This window comes from Salvelinus alpinus, chromosome 33 (assembly GCF_045679555.1).
Source record: "Salvelinus alpinus chromosome 33, SLU_Salpinus.1, whole genome shotgun sequence".
NCBI classification, from domain to species: domain Eukaryota; kingdom Metazoa; phylum Chordata; class Actinopteri; order Salmoniformes; family Salmonidae; genus Salvelinus; species Salvelinus alpinus.
In genome coordinates, this window is record NC_092118.1 from 24,640,752 (window position 1) to 24,665,924 (window position 25,173).

The 25,173-nt window shown below is 42.7% G+C and overlaps 1 protein-coding gene across 1 annotated transcript; it reads right to left on the reverse strand.

Annotated features, from left to right (window-relative positions):
- Window positions 1-140: 140 nt before the first annotated feature.
- Window positions 141-24,841, reverse strand: LOC139562818 (transmembrane protein 41B-like). Its single transcript, XM_071380925.1, has 7 exons — window positions 24,524-24,841; window positions 23,534-23,651; window positions 13,235-13,363; window positions 7,502-7,595; window positions 7,281-7,385; window positions 6,935-7,073; window positions 141-5,602 (listed from the first exon to the last, which is right to left on the reverse strand). The coding sequence occupies exons 1-7, from the start codon at window positions 24,624-24,626 to the stop codon at window positions 5,433-5,435; spliced, it is 858 nt and encodes a 285-aa protein (XP_071237026.1). The 5' UTR covers window positions 24,627-24,841; the 3' UTR covers window positions 141-5,432.
- Window positions 24,842-25,173: the final 332 nt, after the last annotated feature.

Genomic DNA, 25,173 nt, shown 5'->3' on the forward strand with positions numbered 1-25,173 from the left:
AAGCAACTGTGGGGCTGAAATCTGTAGACATGTACAAAGAGCTCCACCATGTGGTAAAAGGTGACGGTAAAAACATGCAGAACTTTGCCATTAGATTCGCATTCTCATATTCCAATCATTTACCGGAGTGAGAAAAAAAATTATATAATATTTTTTTATTTCAAAATAAATGTTAATAATGAACCAACATTCATTAGCTTGGACAAAAATATGTACAAGAATGAATATAATTTACAAACACAGGTCATATTGCCATACATTATCATTTTGCACAACTTAATACTGTAAAGATCACAAGCGTAATGAATGCAAACACCAATAATCATCCAAGCCAGCGAAGATATTCTCAATATTCTCCGCATGAAAATCAACAAATGTTGGAAAGTTGTAATAAGAAACATGTGTAACATCCTAATATTGTAGTGATTTTTTAAAAAATGGGATAAAACTACTGTGGACTTTTAAACAGTTATTGCAAATATGTGTCAATACAGTTCTAGAAATTACTTCTGATATCAAATTGGGTGAACAAATAATAATGTGATAGTAATAAGGGCTAAGTAACAACATATTCTTATTTATTAAACCCCAAAGCACACTTTGTATTTGACTGAACAGCTACAGGATCTCCCATCGGGCATGATCCCTCTGAAAACTACTGTAGTGCAATCAAGATGAGGTAATGATGCAACCTCTATGAACTACAAAAAGGTGAAGCCCAAATTTCAAACAACAAGGACATTAACACAACTAAATCAAATGAAACAGGTCATGAATTTGATGGGTTACAGCGGGATTTGGATACAGTAGGGCTGTGTTTACACAGGCAGAACAGTTCTGATATTTTTACCAATTATTGGCAAAAGAGCTGATCGGTCAAAACACCAAATTAGTGGTATTTTTATGTATTTTTTTTCATCTAAAAATTGGGCTGCCCGTGTCAACATAGCCAAAGTGGCCATTACATAAAAATATGAGGCGCTAAACCTGCTTTTATACAGGCAGCCTAATTTTGATCTATTTTTCACTAATTGGTCTTTTGACCAATCAGATCAGCTCTGAGAAAAGATCTGATGTGACTGGTCAAAAGACCAATTAGCGGAAAAAATATATGAATTAGACTGCCTGTGTAAACACAGCCTTAGACATGCCAAGTGGACACACAAATTAATTCAGGTAATTAAACAATAACAAATTACATTTTCTCATGCTCAGAAAGGGTTTCTATAGTGGATTAAAACGCTAAGTAAAACCGTTGATAATCAAAATAAGAAAATGCTTTCTCACTTTTTAAAATCAAATCAATTTTCATAAATAATGAGTGATTTCAGATGCAGAAGAGTGGACAGTGCTTGAGACATGGATTTTGAAGAAACATCAACAGTAAGACTGCCCAAGTACACATTCACTGCATCAACCTCTAGATACAACCAGAAGGTTTCACAGCAGCAGAGAATTCATATAATGGACATCAGGTAAGGCAAAATAAAAATCACATCAAAGCACTCAAACTATAGTACAAATTAGGCATCACACCAACAGATAGAGGTTGGACTCTAAGAAATATATAAACTGCCTTAAGAAAGTATTCACACCCCTTGACTCTTTCTTGTGTTACTGCCTGAATTTAAAATGGATTCCATTTAGATTTTTTTGTCACTGCCCTTCATATAATACCCCTTCATGTCAAAGTGGAATTCAGTTTTTAGACATTTTTACAAACTAATAAAAATTGAAACGCTGAATAGTCTTGAGTCAATACGTATTCAACACCTTTGTTATTAAGGCTTGCCATAAGTTCAGGAATAAAAATGTGCTCAACAAGTCGCATGGACTCACTCTACGTGCAATAATAGTGTCTAACATGATTTTTTTATGACTACCTCATCTCTGTCCCAACATACAGATAATTGTAAGGTCCCTGAATCGAGGAGTGAATCGAAACGCAGATTCAAAGCCCAGGGAGATTTTCCAATGCCTCACGTAGGGCATCTATTTGTAGTTAGATGTGTAAAAGAAAATTCTAAACAGATGTTGAATATCCCTTCGAGCATGGTGAGGTTACTAATTACACTTGAGACAAATTCACCTTTCAGCAGGACAATAACCTAAAACACAATGCCAAATATACACTGGAGTTGCTTACCAAGACGACATTTAATGTTCCTGAGTGGGATAGTTACAGTTTTCACTTAAAGCTCACCGCCATTGGACTCTAGAGCAGTGAAAACGCGTTCTCTGGAGTGCTCAATCACGCTCAGCATCTGACAGTCCGACAGATGGTTTGGCAGATGCCAGGAGAACGTTACCTGTCCCAATGCAACTAAGTTTGGTGGAGGAGGAATAATGGTTCGGGCTAGGCCCCTTAGTCCGAATGAAGAGTAATCTTAACACTACAGCATACAATGACATTCTAGACGATTCTATGCTTCCAAATTTGTGGCAACAGTGTGGGGAAGGTCCTCTCCTGTTTCAGACAATGCCCCTGTGGACAAAGCGAGGTCCATACAGAAATGATTTGTCGAGATCGGTGTGGAAGAACTTGACTGGCCTGCACAGAGCCCTGACCTCAACCCCATCAAACACCTTTGGGAAGAATTGGAATGCCGACTGCAGCAAAAAGGGGGACCAACTCCATATTAATGCCCATGATTTTGGAATGAGATCTTCAACAAGCAGGTGTCCACATACATTTGGTCATGTAGCATATATTAGTTTTATTTTTTACAAATGTTAGAATTTTTCTTCCACTTCGACAGAGTATTGTGCAGATGATTGACAAAAATATTACAATTACATCCATTTTAATCCCGCAACAACATTTGGAAAAGTCACGGGGTGTGACAACTTTCTGAAGGCACTGTACATGAAGTAGCAGTGTGAAATCACTAACGCCTGGGAAAAGCATGAACAACCAAAAATCTAATTGGTAGCTTTGCAAAGGGCACTGCTGGGTCATCCATTACTGCATTTCTCAACTGGCAGAGCATTTGGACTGGTGACGCACAAGAGGGAGAGCACACAGGCAGAGAGGCAGTCAGCACCATTAGTAGAACAAATATAAAATAATTGTATACAAAAACACCAGTTTTCAATACTTGATATGCCGTTTCATACAATTAAAGGGGAAATCCAATTATTAGCGATGTTTTAGTAATAGGCCCAGCAAAAGCATCAAGGGTTTCATATTTATCTTACTACAGTTGAAGTCGGAAGTTTACATACACCATAGCCAAATACATTTAAAAACTCAGTTTTCCACAATTCCTGACATTTAATCAGAGTAAAAATTCCCTGTCTTAGGTCAGTTAAAATAAAGTGGTGATCCTAAGAATGTGAAATGTCAGAATAATAGTAGAGAATAATTTATTTCAGCTTTTATTTATTTCATCACATTCCCAGTGCGTCAGAAGTTTACATACACTCAATTAGTATTCGGTAGCATTGCCTTTAAATTGTTTAACTTGGGTCAAACTTTTTGGGTAGTCTTCCACAAGCTCCCCACAAAAAGTTGGGTGAATTTTGGCCCATTCCTCCCGACAGAGCTGGTGTAACTGAGTCAGGTTTGTAGACCTCCTTGCTTGAACACGCTTTTTCAGTTCTGCCCACATATTTTCTATAGGATTGAGGTCAGGGCTTTGTGATGGCCACTCCAATACCTTGACTTTGTTGTCCTTAAGCCATTTTGCCACAACTTTGGAAGTATGCTTGGGGTCATTGTCCATTTGGAAGCCCCATTTGCAACCAAGCTTTAACTTCCTGACTGATGTCTTGAGATGTTGCTTCAATATATCCACATACTTTTCCTACCTCATGATGCCATCTATTTTGTGAAGTGCACCAGTCCCTCCTGCAGCAAAGCAACCCCACAACATGATGCTGCCACCCCCGTGCTTCACGGTTGGGATGGTGTTCTTCGGCTTGCAAGCCTCCCCCTTTTTCCTCCAAACATAACGATGGTCATTATGGCCAAACAGTTCTATTTTTGTTTCATCAGACCAGAGGACATTTCTCCAAAAAGTTGTCCCCATGTGCAGTTGCAAACCGTGGTCTGGCTTTTTTAATGGCGGTTTTGGAGTAGTGGCTTCTTCCTTGCTGAGCGGCCTTTCAGGTTATGTCGATTATAGGACTCGTTTTACTGTGGATATAGATACTTTTGTACCTGTTTCCTCCAGCATCTTCACAAGTTCCTTTGCTGTTGTTCTGGGATTGATTTACACTTTCCGCACCAAAGTACGTTCATCTCTAGGAGACAGAACGCATCTCCTTCCAGAGCGGTATGACGCCTGCGTGGTCCCATGGTGTTTATACTTGCGTACTATTGTTTGTACAGATGAATGTGGTACCTTCAGGCATTTGGAAATTGCGCCAAGGATGAACCAGACTTGTGGAGGTCTACAATTTTTTTTCTAAAGTCTTGGCTGATTTCTTTTGATTTCCCCATGATGTCAAGCAAAGAGGCACTGAGTTTGAAGGTAGACCTTGAAATACATCCACAGGTACACCTCCAATTGACTCAAATGATGTCAATGAGCCTATCAGAAGCTTCTAAAGCCATTACATAATTTTCTGGAATTTTCCAAGCTGTTGAAAGGCACAGTCAACTTAGTGTATGTAAACTTCTGACCCACTGGAATTGTGATACAGTGAATTATAAGTGAAATAATCTGTCTGTAAACAATTGTTTGAAAAATTACTTGTACAAAGTAGATGTCCTAACCGACTTGCCAAAACTATAGTTTGTTAACAAGAAGGAGTGGTTGAAAAACGAGTTAACTGCATGTGTTCACATGCATATTTTTCATGTCAACATTGATGGCACACAGATCATTTTAGGGTGGTGTGTTAACAATATCTTCAAGTGATAGAACATTCTAAATTATTTAATATGTTCACAATCTAACCAGTGTATAAAACAGTCATAACAATAGTCCAGAAATGTTGTGAAAATCAAAAACACTGAACTGCGACTCTGATCAGGACTGCTTTGACGTCACCCATATCACACAGGTTAAGAGATTAAATCAATTCAAAACACGGTTCAAGAAATACAAAGGAGGGAAGTGTAGCTTGAACTTGTGAGAACCATTGTGAGTAAAAACAAAGACAGATGCCTGATGTTTTCTGTATCCTTTCTTAAAATCTTCAATTTACAGGCAAGCAACATTTAACAAAAATGGGAAAACAAACCCGAGGATGAGCAGAGGCCAGTTAGTCATTTGTAGAGCACAAAGTTGAGGTGGCCACAACAACATGTTTTGGGAACATGAGTCAGGGTTGTGTCAACGGGCAATGTTTCCACAGCAACCTCAGCAGGTGTGTGGGACAGCAACAGGCAGGACTATGTGAGTGACAGCGGGGTGTACCATTCCTGAGCCAAGGGATGGGCTGGGGGATCAGGCAGGCAGATGAGTTGCTGAGTTGTCTAATGCCTACTCCATCTTCTGCTGCAGTTTCTTCTGGAAGCAGACAGGCAGGATAGAGAGTACGGCCAGGACACCTAGCACAATCAGAGAGTTCCAGGACACTGCCTCCCCAGCTGTCGTCAGTTTATACAGTGTTGTACCAGCGTTGATCGCCACGAAGGACGGTGGGGCCACTCCTGACAGTCAGAGATAAGGGAGGAAGTCAGGATTGTAAGACAGCCAAGGCATTCCTTGGCGATCACCAAATATTTCTGTAGAAAAGTCAACAATAAAGGCTTGAGCTCCTTTTTTAAATACTGTGTTGAGCTGTTGACAGTAGGTGCACTTGATTCAAAAGCCCTGCGCACCGGGTAAGCAGCGTTCCCAATTTTAACAATTTTATTTGTCTTAAGAGACAAACTCCGCCTACCCGGCGGACCGGTAAATCTGTGACTAAGTTGAGTGCACCTACTGCGCTGCCCAATCAGATAGCTCAAGTCACCGTGGCTATAGAGTTCCATGACCCTGGCCACAGCCAAGTTTAATAGGCTACTAGCCTATGTAAGATTTACTAACTTTTAAAACCATGACCACAGAGACTGTCAACGAATACAGCAAAGAGCTGCTGTTTTTATGAGTGAGTTCATGTTTAAGTTTATATTCAGAACTGTCACTGTTTTTATTCAACACTATTACTAAAAGCTGCCTCTCTGTATGTCTGCTAGGGCTGCAGCTGCAATGAATGAGTAGCAAAGTATCGATAGCACTGTGTTTTATTATTATTAGCAGCTTGTCGTGTCGATTTTATATTCAATGAATATTTAACTTTCTCTGGTCATAGGAACAACATGAATTTGTGCATAAGGCAGATGCGGTGCGACTCGAGTTTCACCATCAGGTGGAAAATGGTGTTCCCTCTCTCTGGTCAGTCTCACCGGAGGAAAGGAAGGAGAGAGCAGGGACCGTGAGAGGCGGTTGGGAAAAATCGTTTTTAATGGTCGACCAACTCGGAACTCCAATTCGGAGCTCTAGAAGGATGCCCCAGTTTACGACCTGAAGATCACTGACATCGTGATTTGACCTCGTTGACCATCAGATGCAGGTACCATCAATCCAGTAAAATAAAAGATCAAATTATTTCAATTCATGCTCCACAGTGCCTCACAAATGCTAAACCAACTGATCTGTTTTGTTATCAAAGTTTTGAAATATAATATGGTCTGACATTAACAATATTGGCAGGCCAAGCATATAGCCAATATGCTGTGATAATGTATTAGGCCTACTGCCCAAACCTCATTCCTACAAAACTGTTTGTGTGAGGTTAATATGTAAAAAAGTAAAATAAAAAAATCTGAGCTGTATATCTCAGCTTGCTTTTAGACTGCGAAAGTGATCTTGACTCAGAAAATGTTGGTGACCACTGTATTAAATAGTATGAAACATTCACAAATAGCTCAGCAATAAAAACAATGCAACACTGTTTTCTACTGAGAAGTTAATACTGGAGTTTGATATATTAGCCTTACCAAAGAAAGTACCAAGGAAGAAGACCCCCAAAGGCACGTTGATGACGGGTGAGGTGATGTTGATGAACCAGTTGGGGAGAAAGGGAGTGATCCTCAGAAATATGATGTAATTGATGAGATGATCTCTGTGCTTGTCTACCTGTAATTGAAAACAGATAGCAGAACCTGTCATTCACAGTAAGGCTTGGAGGCTACTAGCCCCCTACTAAGACCCCACTGTTCTGTGGGTGCAGATAGACATGTGGCTGTTACTAAACTGTTCAAGTTTGCTTGTACTCTCATATCAACAACTTCCTACACTATTCAAGTACAGAATATACCTGTTTTTCCTTCCAAAAGGTCTTACCTGCTGGGACCATTTCTGGGCTCTCTCTGTCAGGTATCTGTAGACCACTGGTCGCCCCACTAGATAAGATAGCATGTAGCAGAAGGAAGCTCCCAGGCCAGAGCACTGGAAAACAGTGACAGAGGCAGTACATTTTGTAAACCGAGTCTGGTTTACAGAGTCAAAGTACAATTTGTAAATGTCACCACTATTATTAGTCCTTGTGTCCATAGTATACTCACCAGGCAGACGAGGAAGAGAGCCAGGGGGAAGGGGTAGAGATAACCAGACAGGATGCTGAGGAAGATGGATCCAGGGATTGCAAATGTCTGGAGGCTGAGTCAGCAGCATCAAGGAATATTGCTCAAGGGTTGAACACACAGCAGCATGTGCACACACACACACACTTGTGGATGCAGTCACAAAAATATAAAAAACGCAAGATGCAACAATTTCTAAGATTTTGTGGCCTGAGGAATGTTGTCCCACTCCTCTTCAATGACTGTGTGAATTTGCTGGATATTGGCAGGAACTGGAACACACTGTCGTACACTTAAATCCACAGCATCCCAAACCTGCTCAACGGGGGTGACATATTTGGTGAGTATGCATGGCATGGAAGAACTGGCACATTTTCCAATTCCAGGAATTCTGTACAGATCCTTGAGATATGGGGCCGTGCATTATCATGCTGAAACATGAACACATAGGTGTTCCTTCCCACCTGGACAAAAGGAACACCTATGTGAGAACGCTGTTCATTGACTACAGCTCAGCGTTCAACACCATAGTGCCCACAAAGCTCATTACTAAGCTAAGGACTCTGGGACTAAACACCTCCCTCTGCAACTGGATCCTGGACTTTGACGGGCCGTCCCCAGATAGTAAGAGTAGGCAACAACACATCTGCCACGCTGATCCTTAATGCTGGGGCCCCTCAGGGGTGTGTACTTAGTCCCCTCCTGTACTCCCTGTTCACCCACGACTACGTGGCCAAACACGACTCCAACATCATCATTAACTTTGCTGACAACACAACCGTGGTAGGCCTGATCACCGACAACGATGAGATGTCAGAGAACTAGAAGTGTGGTGCCAGGACAACAACCTCTCCCTCAATGGGAGCAAGACAAAAGGAGCTGATCGTGGACTACAGAAAAAGGCCCCCCATTAACATCGACAGGGCTGTAGTGGAGCGGGTCGAGAGTTTCAAGTTCCTTCGTGTTCACATCACCAACTAACTATCATGGTCCAAGCACACCAAGACAGTCGTGAAGAGGGCACGACAAAACCTTTTTCCCCTCAGGAGACAGATTTTTTGGGGGCATGGGTCCCCAGATCCTCAAAAAGTTCTACAGGTGTACCATCGAGAGCATCCTGACCGGTTGCGTCACTGCCTGGTATGGCAACTGCTCGGCATCTGACCATAAGGCACTAGAGGATAGTGCGTATGGCCCAGTACATCACTGGAGCCAAACTTCCTGCCATCCTGGACCTATATAATAGGTGGTGTCAGAGGAAAGCCTATAAAATTGTCAAAAACTCCAGCCACCCAAGTTATATACTGATCTCTCTGCTACTGCACCGCAAGCGGTACCAGACCGCCAAGTCTAGGACCAAAAGGCTCCTCAACAGCTTCTATCTCCAAGCCATAAGACTGCTGAACAATTAATAAAATAGCCACCGGACTATTTACATTTCCCCCCCCCCCACCCCCTTTGTACACTGCCACTACTCGTTGTTTATTATCTATGCATAGTCACTTCACCCCCACCTACATGTACAAATTACCTCAACTAACCTGTACCCCCGCACACTGACTCAGTACCGGTATCCCCTGTATATAGCCTCGTTATTGTGTTACTTTTTAGGTAAATATTTTTTTAAACTCTTCTTGAACTGCACTGTTGGTTAAGGGCTTGTAAAGTAAGCTTTTCACGGTAAGGTCTACACTTGTATTCGGCGCATGTGACAAATAAAGTTTGATTTGATTTTGATGGTGGCAGACGAATGGCACGACAATGGGTCTCAGGATCTCGTCACGGTATCTATCTCCGAATTCAAATTGCCATCGATAAAATGCAATTGTGTTCGTTGTCCGTAGTTTATGTCTGCCCATAGCATAACCCCTCCGCCACCATGGGGCACTCTGTTCACAACGTTGACATCAGCAAACCGCTCACCCACACGACGCCATACATGCTGTCTGCCATCTGCCCAGTACAGTTGAAACTGGGATTCATCTGTGAAGAGCACACTTTTCCAGCGTGCCAGTGGCAATCAAATGTGAGCATTTGCCCACTGAAGTTGGTTACAACACCGAACTGCAGTCAGGTCAAGACCCTGGTGAGAACGACAAGCACGCAGATGAGCTTCCCCGAGATGGTTTCTGACAGTTTGGGCAGAAATCCTTCTGTTGTGCAAACCCACAGTTTCATCAACTATCTGGGTGGCTGGTCTCAGATGATCCCGCAGGTGAAGAAGCCAGAGTTGGAGGTCCTGGGCTGGTGTGGTTACATGCAGTCTGCGGTTGTGAGGCCAGTTGGACGTACTGCCAAATTCTCTAAAACGACATTGGAGGCAGCTTATGGTAGAGAAATTAACATTAAATTCTCTGGCAACAGCTCTGGTGAACATTGCTGCAGTCAGCATGCCAATTGCATGCTCCTTCAACTTGAGACATCTGTGGCATTGTGTTGTGTGACAAAACTACACATTTTAGAGTGCCCTTTTATTGTCCCCAGCACAAGGTGCAACTGTGTCATGATCATGCTGTTTAATCAGCTTCTTGATATGCCATACCTGTCAGGTGGATGGATTATCTTGGCAAATAAGAAATGCTCACTAACAGAGATGTTAACAAATTTGTGCACACAATGAGAGAAATAAGCTTTTTGTGCATATGGAACATTTCTGGGATCTTTTATTTCAGCTCATGAAACATGGGACCAACACTTTAAATGTTGTGTTTCTTCTTATGTTCAGTATAGTTAAGATATACTCCACTATAGTAGTATACAGTGCCAGTTTTTTATAGATCTGGCTGCAGAACTAATTTGTAGTCATCTGCCTGCTTTCAGCAACATCACAGGCAGATAGAAGTATCAGCTATAAAAGAGGTGGGGGGGGGGGGGGGTCCAGTGGTACCACCTCATATCAAAACATCATCCATATTCAGAGCACATTTATTTTGATGAATATGAATAAACACTACACAGTATAAACTATGAATACAAATGCAGTATCATGTCTGATGTCTCCTACCGCTAGTTTGCTTAACCTCTTTCCCCTCCACTTTCTTGGAACATGTTAATGCATAGTGTCTGTGCTCTGGCCAGTATGTGCTGTTAGCACAAGGACTGGACCAGCTGACCAGGCCCCAGCCACTGTCTGGGATGTATTGCCTTGTAGTTTTACTGGTCATGCTGCTGACCTTTACCATGTTGTGGGGAAAGCATTCCTCAGATAGGATATCCTGGTCAGCTGGTCCAGTCCTTGTGCTGTTAGCACATACTGCCCAGAGCACAGACACTATGCATTAATATGTGCCAAGAAAGTGGAGAAATTAGGCAAACAAGCAGAGGAAGCAGGGTATAAGACATCAGGCATGATACCTTCATTTGTATTCATAGTTCATAGCAGTGTTAATTCATATTCTTCATAATAAAATGTGCTCTGAAGATGGATAATGTTTACATATGAGGTGGTACCATAACATGCACCGGAACATGTTTTTCTCCTCTTTTACAGCGGATAATTCTATCTTCCCGTATTGTCTGTCTGTAGTTCAATTGACAAAGCTGGAACAGAGTTTCTATTGCAAATAGCTGTGGGTGGAAACAAAGTCCTTAGAACCTACTGTACTGATAAAGTTGAACTGTAAGTTTAACTGCATGTCTATGTCTGATTTAATCTGTCTTCTCCTGTCATAAAACGAGGAAAAATGTACTGCACTCTGTGGCTGTTGTGAACACACAATAATTGCCTGAATTAATACTCAAGGATCAAAGCCCACTGTACCCCCATCCTCTACTTCTCCATTCATTCTGCTGACCCACTGGAATACAGTGGGCCTCGCAGACTTGATGCATGTTGAAACTAGAGGTCGACCGATTACGATTTTTCAACGCCAATACCGATTATTGGAGGACCAAAAAAAACAATAACGATTAATCGGCCGATTTTTTATATTTATTTGTAATAATGACAATTACAACAATACTGAATGAACACTTATTTTAACTTAATATAATACATCAATGAAATCAATTTAGCCTCAAATAAATAATGAAACATGTTCAATTTGGCTTAAATAATGCAAAAACAAAGTGTTGGAGAAGAAAGTAAAAGTGCAATATGTGCCATGTAAGAAAGCTAACTTTTAAGTTCCTTGCTCAGAACATATGAAATCTGGTGGTTCCTTTTAACATGAGTCTTCAATATTCCCAGGTAAGAAGTTTTTGGTTGTAGTTATTATAGGAATTTTAGGACTATTTCTCTCTATACGATTTGTATTTCGTATACCTTTGACTATTGGATGTTCTTATAGGCACTTTAGTATTGCCAGTGTAACAGTTTAGCTTCCATCCCTCTCCTCGCCGCTACCTGGGCTCGAACCAGGAACAGATCGACAACAGCCACCCTCGAAGCAGCGTTACCCATGCAGAGCAAGGGGAACAACTACTCCAAGTCTCAGACCGAGTGACGTTTGAAACGCTATTAGCGCTCACCCCGCTAACTAGCCAGCCATTTCACATCGGTTACACCAGCCTAATCTCAGGAGTTGATAGGCTTGAAGTCATAAACAGTGCAATGCTTGAAGCATTGCGAAGAGCTGCTGGCAAAACGCACAAAAGTGCTGTTTGAATGAATGCTTACGAGCCTGCTGGTGCCTACCATCGCTCAGTCAGACTGCTCTATCAAATCATAGACTTAATTATAACATAATAACACACAGAAATACAAGCCGTAGGTCATTAATATGGTCGAATCCGGAAACTATCATTTCGAAAACAAATGTTTATTCTTTCAGTGAAATACGGAACCGTTCCGTAATGTATCTAACGGATGGCATCCCTAAGTCTAAATATTCCTGTTACATTGCACAACCTTCAATGTTATGTCATAATTACGTAAAATTCTGGCAAATTAGTTCGCAATGAGCCAGGCGGCCCAAACTGTTGCATATACCCTGACTCTGCGTGCAATGAACGCAAGAGAAGTGACACAATTTCACCTGGTTAATATTGCCTGCTAACCTGGATTTCTTTTAGCTAAATATGCAGGTTTAAAAATATTTACTTCTGTGTATTGATTTTAAGAAAGGCATTGATGTTTATGGTTACGTACACGTTGGAGCAACGACAGTCCTTTTTTGGAAATGCGTACCGCATCGATTACATGCAACGCAGGACACGCTAGATAAACTAGTAATATCATCAACCATGTGTAGTTATACCTAGATTGATTGATTCATTGTTTTTTTATAAGATAGGTTTAATGCTAGCTAGCAACTTACCTTGGCTTCTTTCTGCATTCGCGTAACAGGCGGGCTCCTCGTGAGGCAGGTGGTTAGAGCGTTGGACTAGTTAACCGTAAGGTTGCAAGAATGAATCCCTGAGCTGACAAGGTAAAAATCTGTCGTTCTGCCCCTGAACAAGGCAGTTAACCCACCGTTCCTAGGCCGTCATTGAAAATGAGAAAGTGTTCTTAACTGACTTGCCTAGTTAAATAAAGGTGTAAAAAATAAATAATAATAATAATAATAAAATAAAAAATATCTAATAAATAAATCTGCAAAATCGGTGCCCAAAAATACAATTTTCCGATTGTTATGAAAACTTGAAATCGGACCTAAATTAAAATCGGCCATTCCGATTAATCGGTCGACCTCTAGTTGAAACAGCTAATAAGTATGCATCTAAATCTTCCAAAAGTTGACAACTTTGCAATACACTTACTACCAAAAAGGATACAAGATATAGGTGGTAAAGTAGGCTACTAACACTTGGGTGTAGTAGGTGTCTTTATATTTGGAAAGTACAGTGCCCAAGGCTTTAGCATCATCCATATCTTTGGGGATTTTAATAGTAGCCATCTCATCACTGAAATGAAGAAACGTGGATATCAATTCACCATCATACAATGTTGTTGATAAATAAAAGTGTGTGAATCTGTGTGAAAGGGCTTTGACACTTACAGAAACAGAGAAATTAAAACGTGACCGTCTATATTGGAGTGTGTCATACTAGGCTGTAGACAATTTAAATCAAATGATTCTCATCATTAGCTGTGATAATCATTGATAACAGTCTCCTATATACAGTGGGGAGAACAAGTATTTGATAACCTGCAAAATCGGCAGTGTTTCCTACTTACAAAGCATGTAGAGGTCTGTAATTTTTATCATAGGTACACTTCAACTATGAGAGACGGAATCTAAAACAAAAATCCAGAAAATCACATTGTATGATTTTTAAGTAATTAATTTGCATTTTATTGCATGACATAAGTATTTGATACATCAGAAAAGCAGAACTTAATATTTGGTACAGAAACCTTTGTTTGCAATTACAGAGATCATACGTTTCCTGTAGTTCTTGACTAGGTTTGCACACACTGCAGCAGGGATTTTGGCCCACTCCTCCCTACAGATCTTCTCCAGATCCTTCAGGTTTCGGGGCTGTCGCTGGGCAATACGGACTTTCAGCTCCCTCCAAAGATTTTCTATTGGGTTCAGGTCTGGAGACTGGCTAGGCCACTCCAGGACCTTGAGATGCTTCTTACGGAGCCACTCCTTAGTTGCCATGGCTGTGTGCTTCGTGTCGTTGTCATGCTGGAAGACCCAGCCACGACCCATCTTCAATGCTCTTACTGAGGGAAGGAGGTTGTTGGCCAAGATCTCGCGATACATGGCCCCATCCATCCTCCCCTCAATACGGTGCAGTCGTCCTGTCCCCTTTGCAGAAAAGCATCCCCAAAGAATGATGTTTCCACCTCCATGCTTCACGGTTGGGATGGTGTTCTTGGGGTTGTACTCATACTTCTTCTTCCTCCAAACACGGCGAGTGGAGTTAGACCAAAAAGCTCTATTTTTGTCTCATCAGACCACATGACCTTCTCCCATTCCTCCTCTGGATCATCCAGATGGTCATTGGCAAACTTCAGACAGGCCTGGACATGCACTGGCTTAAGCAGGGGGACCTTGCGTGCGCTGCAGGATTTTAATCCATGACGGCGTAGTGTGTTACTAATGGTTTTCTTTGAGACTGTGGTCCCAGCTCTCTTCAGGTCATTGACCAGGTCCTGCCGTGTAGTTCTGGGCTGATCCCTCACCTTCCTCATGATCATTGATGCCCCACGAGGTGAAATCTTGCATGGAGCCCCAGACCGAGGGTGATTGACCGTCATCTTGAACTTCTTCCATTTTCTAATAATTGCGCCAACAGTTGTTTCCTTCTCACCAAGCTGCTTGCCTATTGTCCTGTAGCCCATCCCAGCCTTGTGCAGGTCTACAATTTTATCCCTGATGTCCTTACACAGCTCTCTGGTCTTGGCCATTGTGGAGAGGTTGGAGTCTGTTTGATTGAGTGTGTGGACAGGTGTCTTTTATACAGGTAACGAGTTCAAACAGGTGCAGTTAATACAGGTAATGAGTGGAGAACAGGAGGGCTTCTTAAAGAAAAACTAACAGGTCTGTGAGAGCCGGAATTCTTACTGGTTGGTAGGTGATCAAATACTTATGTCATGCAATAAAATGCAAATTAATTATTTAAATATCATACAATGTGATTTTCTGGATTTTTGTTTTAGATTCCGTCTCTCACAGTTGAAGTGTACCTATGATAAAAATTACAGACCTCTACATGCTTTGTAAGTAGGAAAACCTGCAAAATCGGCAGTGTATCAAATACTTGTTCTCCCCACTGTAGATGTAATAGGCAGATTTCCGAACAGCCTTTACATGGTGGTACTTTCTTTGTTCATTTTTCGACGTCCCAGGTGTCTTCTAAACTCTGATGGCTAGTTGCAGGGGAATGTTTGAATTTAGAAAATGCTCCATTATAAAATCAAATCCAGTTTTGCTCCATGAAATAATCCAACAATGTATACCCCACCAAATATATATATATATATATTGTGGGCAAAGAAAAGGGTCGAGTGACAAATGGCAGATATATGAGAGCAGAACTAATAAACAGGCTCTGCCCTATCACTAAAATGGCCACCCCGATCAGAACTACAGATCACAAAATGGCCGACTGCAATTCCCAGAAGCAATGGGAACCCTCAGAAGGTCGGGCCGACCCACAGATAAAGGGTCAAGACGAACCAAGAAGAGAGAGAAAGAGCTGGAAGGATCTGTGAACCATAGAAAAAGAGACAATATATATCGCCTGGATTTACCGTGTATGAGCTGGACTGAATGGACTTACCTGTTGGCATTTGGACCTGGACCTACCGAGAACCCGATTCGTGTACCGAACCCTGCTATCCTTGACCTTCACTGCGGCCTGGCTGGACCAGGACGGAGAAACAAACACACAGGTACTGTCCTGTTCAAGAGAACTCTTATTCTTGGGTGATTTTGGTAACAGTTTCCCACTTAATTTGTGACAAACGCTCCTAATCTTGAAGAGATTTGCCACACGTGGTGGAGAATGCGGGCAGGGCTTCTGGCACCATACCTGGCAGGGGATGCTCTAAAAGCTTATTTCGACCTGGAGTTGAAAGATGCACAGGATTACGATGCACTAAAGGGAGAGATTCTGACTAGACTGGGAGTGACTGATACCGTGAGGGCACACCGCTTCCACCAGTGGTCCTACCGACCTGGACAACCCCCCCCCCCCCCCCGAACACAGTTGTTTGACTTGACTCACCTGGCACGGAAATGGTTGTGATCGGAGACCCGTTCATCCGCCGAGATCGTCGAGACCATTGTACTCAACCAGTTTCAGCTAGGTCTACCCCAAGGAGTTCGACGCTGGGTTGGCCAGAATGAGGTACTTTCTGCCGACCATCTCGTGGGCCTGGTTGAACGGTATTGTATGGCAGGAACAGCTGAGCAGGCACAGGAGGAAAGATCCCCATTCCCCAGGCCTGGGCGAACCAGCGGACAGAGTAAGACTGTCCCAACATTTGGAGGGGGGAGAGAGCAGCATAGGGCCGTGAGGAAAGAATCACAATGGGGCAGAGACACTACGGAAAAAGCCGGAAACCAGGACTGGGGGTTGAGGGGGTCTCCCCCCGAAACCCTATTATCTGTTACAATTGTAATTGACCGGGACATATTGCAGCCTACTGCGCTATTAAAGAAGAGCCAATGCAATGTAACCTCGGTGAAAAAGAAGATGATATGGTATGCATGTCCTGTGGTAACCACTGTACTTTAAAGATCCAGAGACAAACATATGTGCAGGGTGAAGGTTGAAGTGAAAGAGGTTGAAGCACTGCTGGATTCCGGCAGTATGCTAACCCTGGTCGTTGCAAACCTAGTGCCAACTCAAACTCATAAAGTCAGGATATCAGTGTTACGTGCATTCATGGGGATACCCGTCTGTACCCCACAGCCTTAGTGAGCATACAAACCGAGGACGGTCTGCTGGATTATGAGGTAGGCGTGGTCCCAAAGATGCCATGATGTAATACTGGGTAGAAACTTTCCTAACTTTGCGTTAAGTTAGGCCAAAAGAACAGCATATTTGAAAAGGGGTCTCCCAGGGGCCAACCTCACAGGTGCTAGTAGGGGAGGATGAGGAAGAGTGGCAGACCTCGTTGATAAACGAGCAGCCCAGTACTAGTGGGGCTGGGGTCGATCTGAATCCAGACGACGACTATCTAGAACCAGCAGACCTGGCAGGGTCCCTGACTAATTTCGGGACGGCCCAAAACCAGGATCCAAACCTGCAACAAGACAGAACAGATGTGCAAGTCGTAGATGGTACTCCCATAAATGATGGGATGATGCCTAATAGTTTTCCCCACTTCATCATGAAAAAGGGTTTAGTGTACAGTCTCAAAAATAGGGGTTGATGTGGTGGAACAGTTGTTGGTCCACACCCAGTACCGGAGGACAGTACTGGATATAGCTCATGGCCACATTCTGGGTGGACACCTTGGTATCGATAAAACCCGAGACCGGATTGTAAGGAGGTTTTACTGGCCAGGAATTCAGGCTGAAGTGGCTCGGCATTGTGGAGAGCGCCCGGAGTGCCAGTTAACGGGATTGCAGCCATAAGAAGTTAACGGGATGATATGACAACAGCCAGTGAAAGTGCAGGGTGCCAAAATCAAACAGAAATCTCATCATTAAAATTCCTCAAACATACATGTATCTCATACCATTTTAAAGGTAATCTTGTTGTTAATCCCACCAAAGTGTCCGATTTCAAATAGGTTTTTCAGCGAAAGCACCACAAACGATTATGTTAGGTCACCACCAACTCACAGAAAAAGGAGTCACAAAAAGCACAAATAGAGATAAAATTAATCACTAACCTTTGATGATCTTCATCAGATGACACTCATAGGACTTCATGTTACACAATACATATGTCTTGTTCGATTAAGTTCATATTTATATCCAAAAACCTCCGTTTACATTGGTGCCGTGTTCAGAAATGCCTCCAAAATATCCGGAGAAATTGCAGAGAGCCACGTCAAATAACAGAAATAGTCATCATAAACTTTGATGAAAGACACATGTTTTACATAGAATTAAAGATACACTTGTTCTTAATGCAACCGCTGTGTCAGATTTCAAAAAGCTTTACGGCAAAACACAATAATCTGAAAACAGCGTTCAGCCACAAAGGCAAGCCATACAGTTACCTGCCAAATTGTGCAGTCAACAAAACTCATAAAAAGCATTATAAATCTTCACTTACCTTTGCTGATCTTCGTCAGAATGCACTCCCAGGACTCCCACAAGAAATGCTTGTTTTGTTCGGTAATGTCCATCATTTGTCCAAATAGCTATTTTTGTAGCGTGTTTGGTAAACAATTCCTACGTCAGGAAGCGCATTCACTAAAAGCTGACGAAATGTCCAAAAGTCCCGTAACAGTCCGTAGAAACATGTCAAACGATGTATTGAATCAATCTTTAGAATGTTTTTAACATAAATCTTGAATAACGTTCCAACCGGAGAATTACATTGACTTCAGATGAGCGATGGAACAGAGCTCCCTCTCATGTGAACGCGCATGGTCATAGCATGGTCAGGTCATGGCAGACCTGACTAATTCCCCTCTCATTCGGCCCCCCTTCACAGTAGAGGCATCAGACAAGGTTCTACAGACTGTTGACATCTAGTGGAAGCCGTAGGAAGTGCAAACTCATCCATATCTCGCTGTGATTTCAATAGGATCTTGGTTGAAAATCGACCAGCCTCAGAATTTCCACTTCCTGTTTGGATTTTTTCTCAGGTTTTTGCCTGCCATATGAGTTCTGTTATACTCACAGACATAATTCAAACAGTTTTAGAAACTTCAGAGTGTTTAATATAATATGCATATATTAGCAACTATGACTGAGGAGCAGGCCGTTTACTCTGGGCACCTTTCATCCAAGCTACTCAATACTGCCCCTGCAGCCATAAGAAGTTAACAGCTCCCCAACCAGCTTTTAGAAGCCCGTTAGTGCCACTCCCCATAATTGAAACACCATTTGAGAGGATAACAATGGATATAGTGGGCCCACTACCCAAATCCGCCAGAGGGCACCAATACATTCTGGTCATTCTAGATTATGCCACTCGCTACCCAGAAGCCATTCCCCTTCGGACGATGCTTCCAAAAATATCGCCAAGGAATTAGTGCTCCTGTTCACCAGGGTAGGGGTTCCAAAGGAGATCCTTACTGACCAGGGGACCCCCTTTCTGTCTCGCCTTACGGCGGACCTTTGTAAATTGTGGCAGGTGAAACAGTTGAGGACATCGGTTTACCATCCTCAGACGGATGAGCTGGTTGAGAGATTCAACCGTACCCTGAAGTCAATGCTCAGGAAGGTAATCGATAAGGATGGGAAAAACTGGGATTGCATTTTGCCGTATCTGATGTTTGCCATTAGAGAGGTACCTCAAGCCTCGCTGGGGTTTTCCTCCTTTGAGCTGGTATATGGGAGGCACCCCCAGGGAATCTTAGACATCGCCCGGGGAACCTGGGAGCACCAATCCATCCCGTATACTAGTGTCATAGAGCACGTCACGGAAATGCAAGACAGGATAGCCACAGTCATGCCCATCGTCAGAGAGCACATGAGACAAGCACAAGAGCACACTTATAACCGGCAGGCTACCATGAGGGAATTTCAACCGGGAGATAAGGTGTTAGTGCTGATCCCCACGGTAGAGTGCAAACTACTAGCCACATGGAAAGGACCATATGAAGTACTGGAGAGAATAGAAGTTAATTATCGGATCCGACAGCCAGGTTGACGACCCCAGGAAGAGATCTATCAAACCTGTTAAAAGCATGGAGAGAGAGAAACACTAATGGTCACGTATCCCACACACACACTCAGGAGACAGCCGAAGTAAATATTTCACCTACTCTGTCCCCAGCACAAGTACAGGAAGTAAAGACCCTGATCCAGAAAAATATAAATGTGTTTGAGGTACCCGGCCGAACTGAGGTTACGGCTCATGATATCGTTTCCCTACCAGGGAGAAAAGTGAGCATGAGGCCATAGGGTACCTGAGGCTCGACAGGCCGCGATTAGAGCAGAGACTGAGAAAATGTTGGCAGCTGGAGTGATCGAAGAGTCACATAGTGAGTGGTCTAGCCCAATTGTTATGGTCTCCAAGCCCGATGGGTCTTTGCGGTTCTGTAACAACTTACGGAAGGTAAATAATCTCCAACTTTGATGCCTACCCCATGCGAACTACTGGAGAAAATTGGTGACGCTTGGCACATTACGACCCTGGACCTAACCAAAGGGTACTGGCAAATTCCTCTGACGCCCAGAGCCAAAGAAAAGACACCCTTTGCAACCCCTGACGGTTTGTTTCAATACACCGTCATGCCATTCGGCTAACACAGGACCCCAGCCACCTTTCAGCGGCTAATGGACAAGGTCCTAAAACCGCACCAAGCGTACGCCGCAGCTTATTTAGATGTGGGGATCTACAGCCCAGATTGGGAATCCCACGTACCCTGGATACAGGCAGTGTTAGACACCCTTAGAAAGGCAGTTCTCACGGCGAACCCTGCCAACTGTTACATGGGGTTAGAGGAAACAGAGTATCTGGGATACACCGTGGGAAGAGGGTTAATCAAACCCCAAAGTAAGAAGGTGGGAGGCAATTAGAGAATGGCCGAAACCAGTAAATAAGAACCAGGTTCGAGCCTTCCTAGGGCTGACCGGTTACTACCGGAAGTTCATCCCAAGTTATGGCACAGTGGCCGCCCCACTCACCGACATGACTAGAGCCAGAGGGCCAAACATGGTCAAATGGGATGAAAGTGCCACCAAAGCATTTAGGACATTACAGGAGGCTCTCTGCTGTAATCCAGTGCTGGTGGTACCAGACTTTGAGAGAGAGTTCGTGGTTCAGACGGATGCCTCAGAGGTCGGCTTGGGAGCAGTACTATCCCAAGAGGTAGAAGGGGTGGAACACCCCATCCTGTTTTTAAGCAGGAAGCTGAAACCACGGGAGACCAACTACTCAGTCGTTGAGAAAGAGGCGCTGGCAGTAAAGTGGGCTCTAGATAGCCTGAAATACTACCTGCTGGGGCACCACTTCACCCTCATCAGTGACCATGCCCCACTCACCTGGAAGCATAGAGCTAAAGAGAAGAACGCTCGGGTGATGCGGTGGTTTGAGTCCCCAACCGTCACTTTGACTTAAAACGCAGGGAAGGAAATGGGAAATGTGGATGGGTTATCCCGCATGCACGCATATTTTGCTGCGGTAGCCCGACCTAGGGGGACGGATCTAGAGGGGCAAAGAAGGGGGTCGAGTGATAAATGGCAGATATGTCAGAGCAGAACTAATAAACAGGCTCTGCCCTATCACTAAAATGGCCACCCCGGTCAGAACTACAGATCACAAAATCCCAATTTTTCCCAATTTTACAAATCCCAAATCACAATTCCCAGAAGCAATGGGAACCCTCAGAAGGTTGGGCTGACCCACAGATAAAGGGTCAAGACAAACCAGGAAGAGAGAGAGAAAGGATCTGTGAACCATAGAGAAAGAGATGATATATTGTCTGGATTTACCGTGTATGAGCTGGACTGTTTGGACTTACCTGTTGGCGTTTGGACCTGGACCTACCGAGAACCCAATTCCTGTACCGAACCCTGCTATCCTTGACCAGGACGGAGAAACAAACACACCGGTACTGTCCTGTTCAAAAGAACTCTCAATCTGGGGTGATTTTGGTGACAGTTTCCCACTCAATTTGTGACAAACGCTCCTAATCTTGAAGAGATTTGCCACAATATATTAAACACATTTAGTATGATTTTATATATCCACACACACAGTTGAAGTCATAAGTTTACATACACTGTCTTAGGTCAGTTAGGATCACCACTATTTTAAGAATGTGAAATGTCAGAATAATAGAGAATTATTTATTTCAGCTTTTATTTCTTTCATCACATTCCCAGTGGGTCAGAAGTTTACATGCACTCAATTAGTATTTGGTAGCATTGCCTTTAAATTGTTTAACTTGGGTCAAACATTTTGGGTAGCCTTCCACAAGCTTCCCACAATAAGTTGGGTGAATTTTGGCCCATTCCTCCTGACAGAGCTGGTGTAACTGAGTCAGGTTTGTAGGCCTCTCTCACACGCTTTTTCAGTTCTGCCCAAAAACTTTCTATGGGATTGAGGTCAGGGCTTTGTGATGGCCACTCCAATACCTTGACTTTGTTGACCTTAAGCCATTTTGCCACAACGAAGTATGCTTGGGGTCATTGCCCATTTGGAAGACCCATTTGCAACCAAGCTTTAACTTCCTGACTGATATCTTGATGTTGCTTCAATAAATCCACAATTTTCCTCCTCGTGATGCCATCTATTTTGTGAAGTGCACCAGTCCCTCCTGCAGCAAAGCACCACCACAACATGATGCTGTCACCCCCGTGCTTCATGGTTGGGATGGTGTTCTTCGGCTTGCAAGCACCCCCCTTTTTCCTCCAAACATAACGATGGTCATTATGGCCAAACAGTTCTATTTTTGTTTCATCAGACCAGGGGACATTTCTCCAAAAAGTACCATCTTTGTCCCCATGTGCAGTTGCAAACCGTAGTCTGGCTTTTTATTGCGGTTTTGGAGCAGTGGCTCTTTCCTTGCTGAGCGGCCTTTCAGGTTATGTCGATTATAGGACTCGTTTTACTGTGGATATAGATACTTTTGTACCCGTTTCCTCCAGCATCTTCACACGGTTCTTTACTGTTGTTCTGGGATTGATTTGCACTTTTCACACCAAAGTACGTTCATCTCTAGGAGACAGAATGTCTCTCCTTCCTGAGCTGTTTGACGGCTGCATGGTCCCATGGTGTTTATACTTGCGTACTATTGTTTGTACAGATGACCGTGGTACCTTCAGGCATTTGGAAATTGCTCCCAAGGATAAACCAGACTTGTGGAGGTCTACAATTGTTTTTCTGAGGTCTTGGCTGATTTCTTTTAATTTTCCCATGATGTCAAGCAAAGAGGCACGGAGTTTGAAGGTAGGCCTTGAAATACATCCACAGGTACACCTCCAATTGACTCAAATGATGTCAATTAGCCTATCAGAAGCTTCTAAAGCCATGTCATCATTTTCTGGAATTTTCCAAGCTCTTTAAAATGCACAGTTAACTTAGTGTATGTAAACTTCTGACCCACTGGAATTGTGATACGGTGACATAATCTGTAAAAAATTGTTGGAAAAATTACTTGTGTCATGCACAAAGTAGATGTCCTAACCAACTTGCCAAAACTATAGTTTGCTAACAAGAAAGTTGTGGAGTGGTTGAAAAACTAGTTTTAATGACTCCAACCCAAGTGTATGTAAACTTCTGACTTCAACTGTGTGTGTACATATAAAAAAATGTAAATATAAAATCAATAATGTAAAGGTTGGTTGAAAATATGCCTATACTGGAGCTTGTTATCAACATTATCACAGCTAATGATGAGAACCGTTTGAATGAAATTCTTTAACTTGGCTGGTGAATGCCATTTGGTATGCTGTTTCACAAAAGTTACAAATGTTGTACAAAAGTAACTCTTTGTACATGAGTCGGAATGCTGGCAAGATAAATGCAAAGAACAATTACTTGTTGAGCTCTGGGAAATTCCTGTACACTAGGTACATGACAGAAGCAGCGCAGGTGAAGACAGACAGCAGGATGAGGAGAGACATGCGAGCTGAGCCCCCTCCAGTGTATCGAGTCTCTGTGGAGAGATGAGTAGCTAAGTTATATAGCATACACAGTCAGCAAATTGAAAATATCTTGATAAGCCTCTATTCTTCTGTAACAACAGCAGTAAGCCTCATGTAATGTCTTGCTTCACTTTGCATCACTTGTTGTTCTAGTTCCTGGTTGATTTCCCCAGAGTACATGAAGCATGCCATGTAGTCAAACCATTCAAGATATATAATCCTTGAAACTGACTACATGTACTCTAACTTTGAAGAGGAACATCTGCCTATGTTTTCACATGACTCCAAGCTTATCTGTTTATTTTAAAAGGTTAAACAAAATGTATAAATAAAGTGTGTATTGTGTAACATCCTGTTATGATAAGTGTTGCTCCATCTATATAATAACATTACATGGTTAGCCTAATATTTTCCTGACTTCATCCAAGTGGTTCTGTCATTGACATTGATTAACATTAGTAACTTAACGTCAAGCTGGGTATGGTCCCTGACAGTGGCTGACCGTGGCTGGATAGCAACCTACTAAGTTACTAACCTGATCATGTTAATTTCAACCAAAGATACTGGTTACTAACCCATTTTGTCTGTGCTTCAATTCCGTCATACCACCAGCCTTGAAAGCAAGCTACTTCTGAATCTTGATAATCAGCTGTGAGTTAGCTAACGCTGACTGACAACAGCATATCCGCATTTCACAATCATCTGGCTGGTTATTAAGCCGGCTAGCAACATTATTTAACAAGACGTTTACCATATCATAGAAACAGTAATGTATCTTAACGTTAGCTAATCAATTAGAAGAACACAAGTAAATTAACTAGCTATACTAGCCAGTTAGCCGGGATAGCAACGTCGTTAGATTGTTAACGTTACCTATACATACCTTTGAGGGTTTGTGCCTCGTTAAATTTTGTCTTCGGTTCTTCGTGTAACGTTACTAACGAAACACTATCGGCCTCTCGTCTTTCTCTTCGTTTCTTGGCCATGTCCGCTTATTAAATTAAGATATCGATCTAGCTACACCAACCTCGGGTATAATACACCGGGCTACTGTCAAAGTTGAAAGTAAGAGACGAGAGACCGCTTTGCCAACCGGCGACTAGCAAATTGACACATTCCCACAACCTTTCACCTTTTCTGAGTTTGTTTTTCTACTTTTTCCCCACAGTGCCCCTATGGGGCACTTCCTTGTATTTCCAAAACAATGCTACAGCAGCAGTGTTTATTGTTTATATAGTATATTATTGTCGTTTTTACAGTAGCAGTAATATTAGTAGCTTTCATTTATGTGATTACGTTTTGAGTACAGCAGCTAGATATTGGTTGTTCTCAGATGTTATGATGTCATCCAAATCATCATGAAAGATGGTGCTGAAAACTTCAAATCTACTAGCCAACTGCAATGACATGCTTTCCATTTTCATAATATTTTGTTCTCATTACCAGCAGTGTCTTTATTTATTGACCGTAAGACCGTGTGAGAGAGATATCACACATGTAAAACTACAACTCCTATAGTGCAATAGTTTGAAG

What these genes read in the sequence shown, in the direction of transcription:
- LOC139562818 (XM_071380925.1), bottom strand. Translation starts at nt 24,626, where the DNA reads ATGGCCAAGAAACGAAGAGAAAGACGAGAGGCCGATAGTGTTTCGTTA. An exon ending in AATTTCCCAGAGCTCAACAA is followed by an intron (nt 13,364 to 23,533) that starts GTAATTGTTCTT and finishes TCTTCATTTCAG; the next exon opens with TGATGAGATGGCTACTATTA. An exon ending in CTCTCTTCCTCGTCTGCCTG is followed by an intron (nt 7,386 to 7,501) that starts GTGAGTATACTA and finishes ACTGTTTTCCAG; the next exon opens with TGCTCTGGCCTGGGAGCTTC.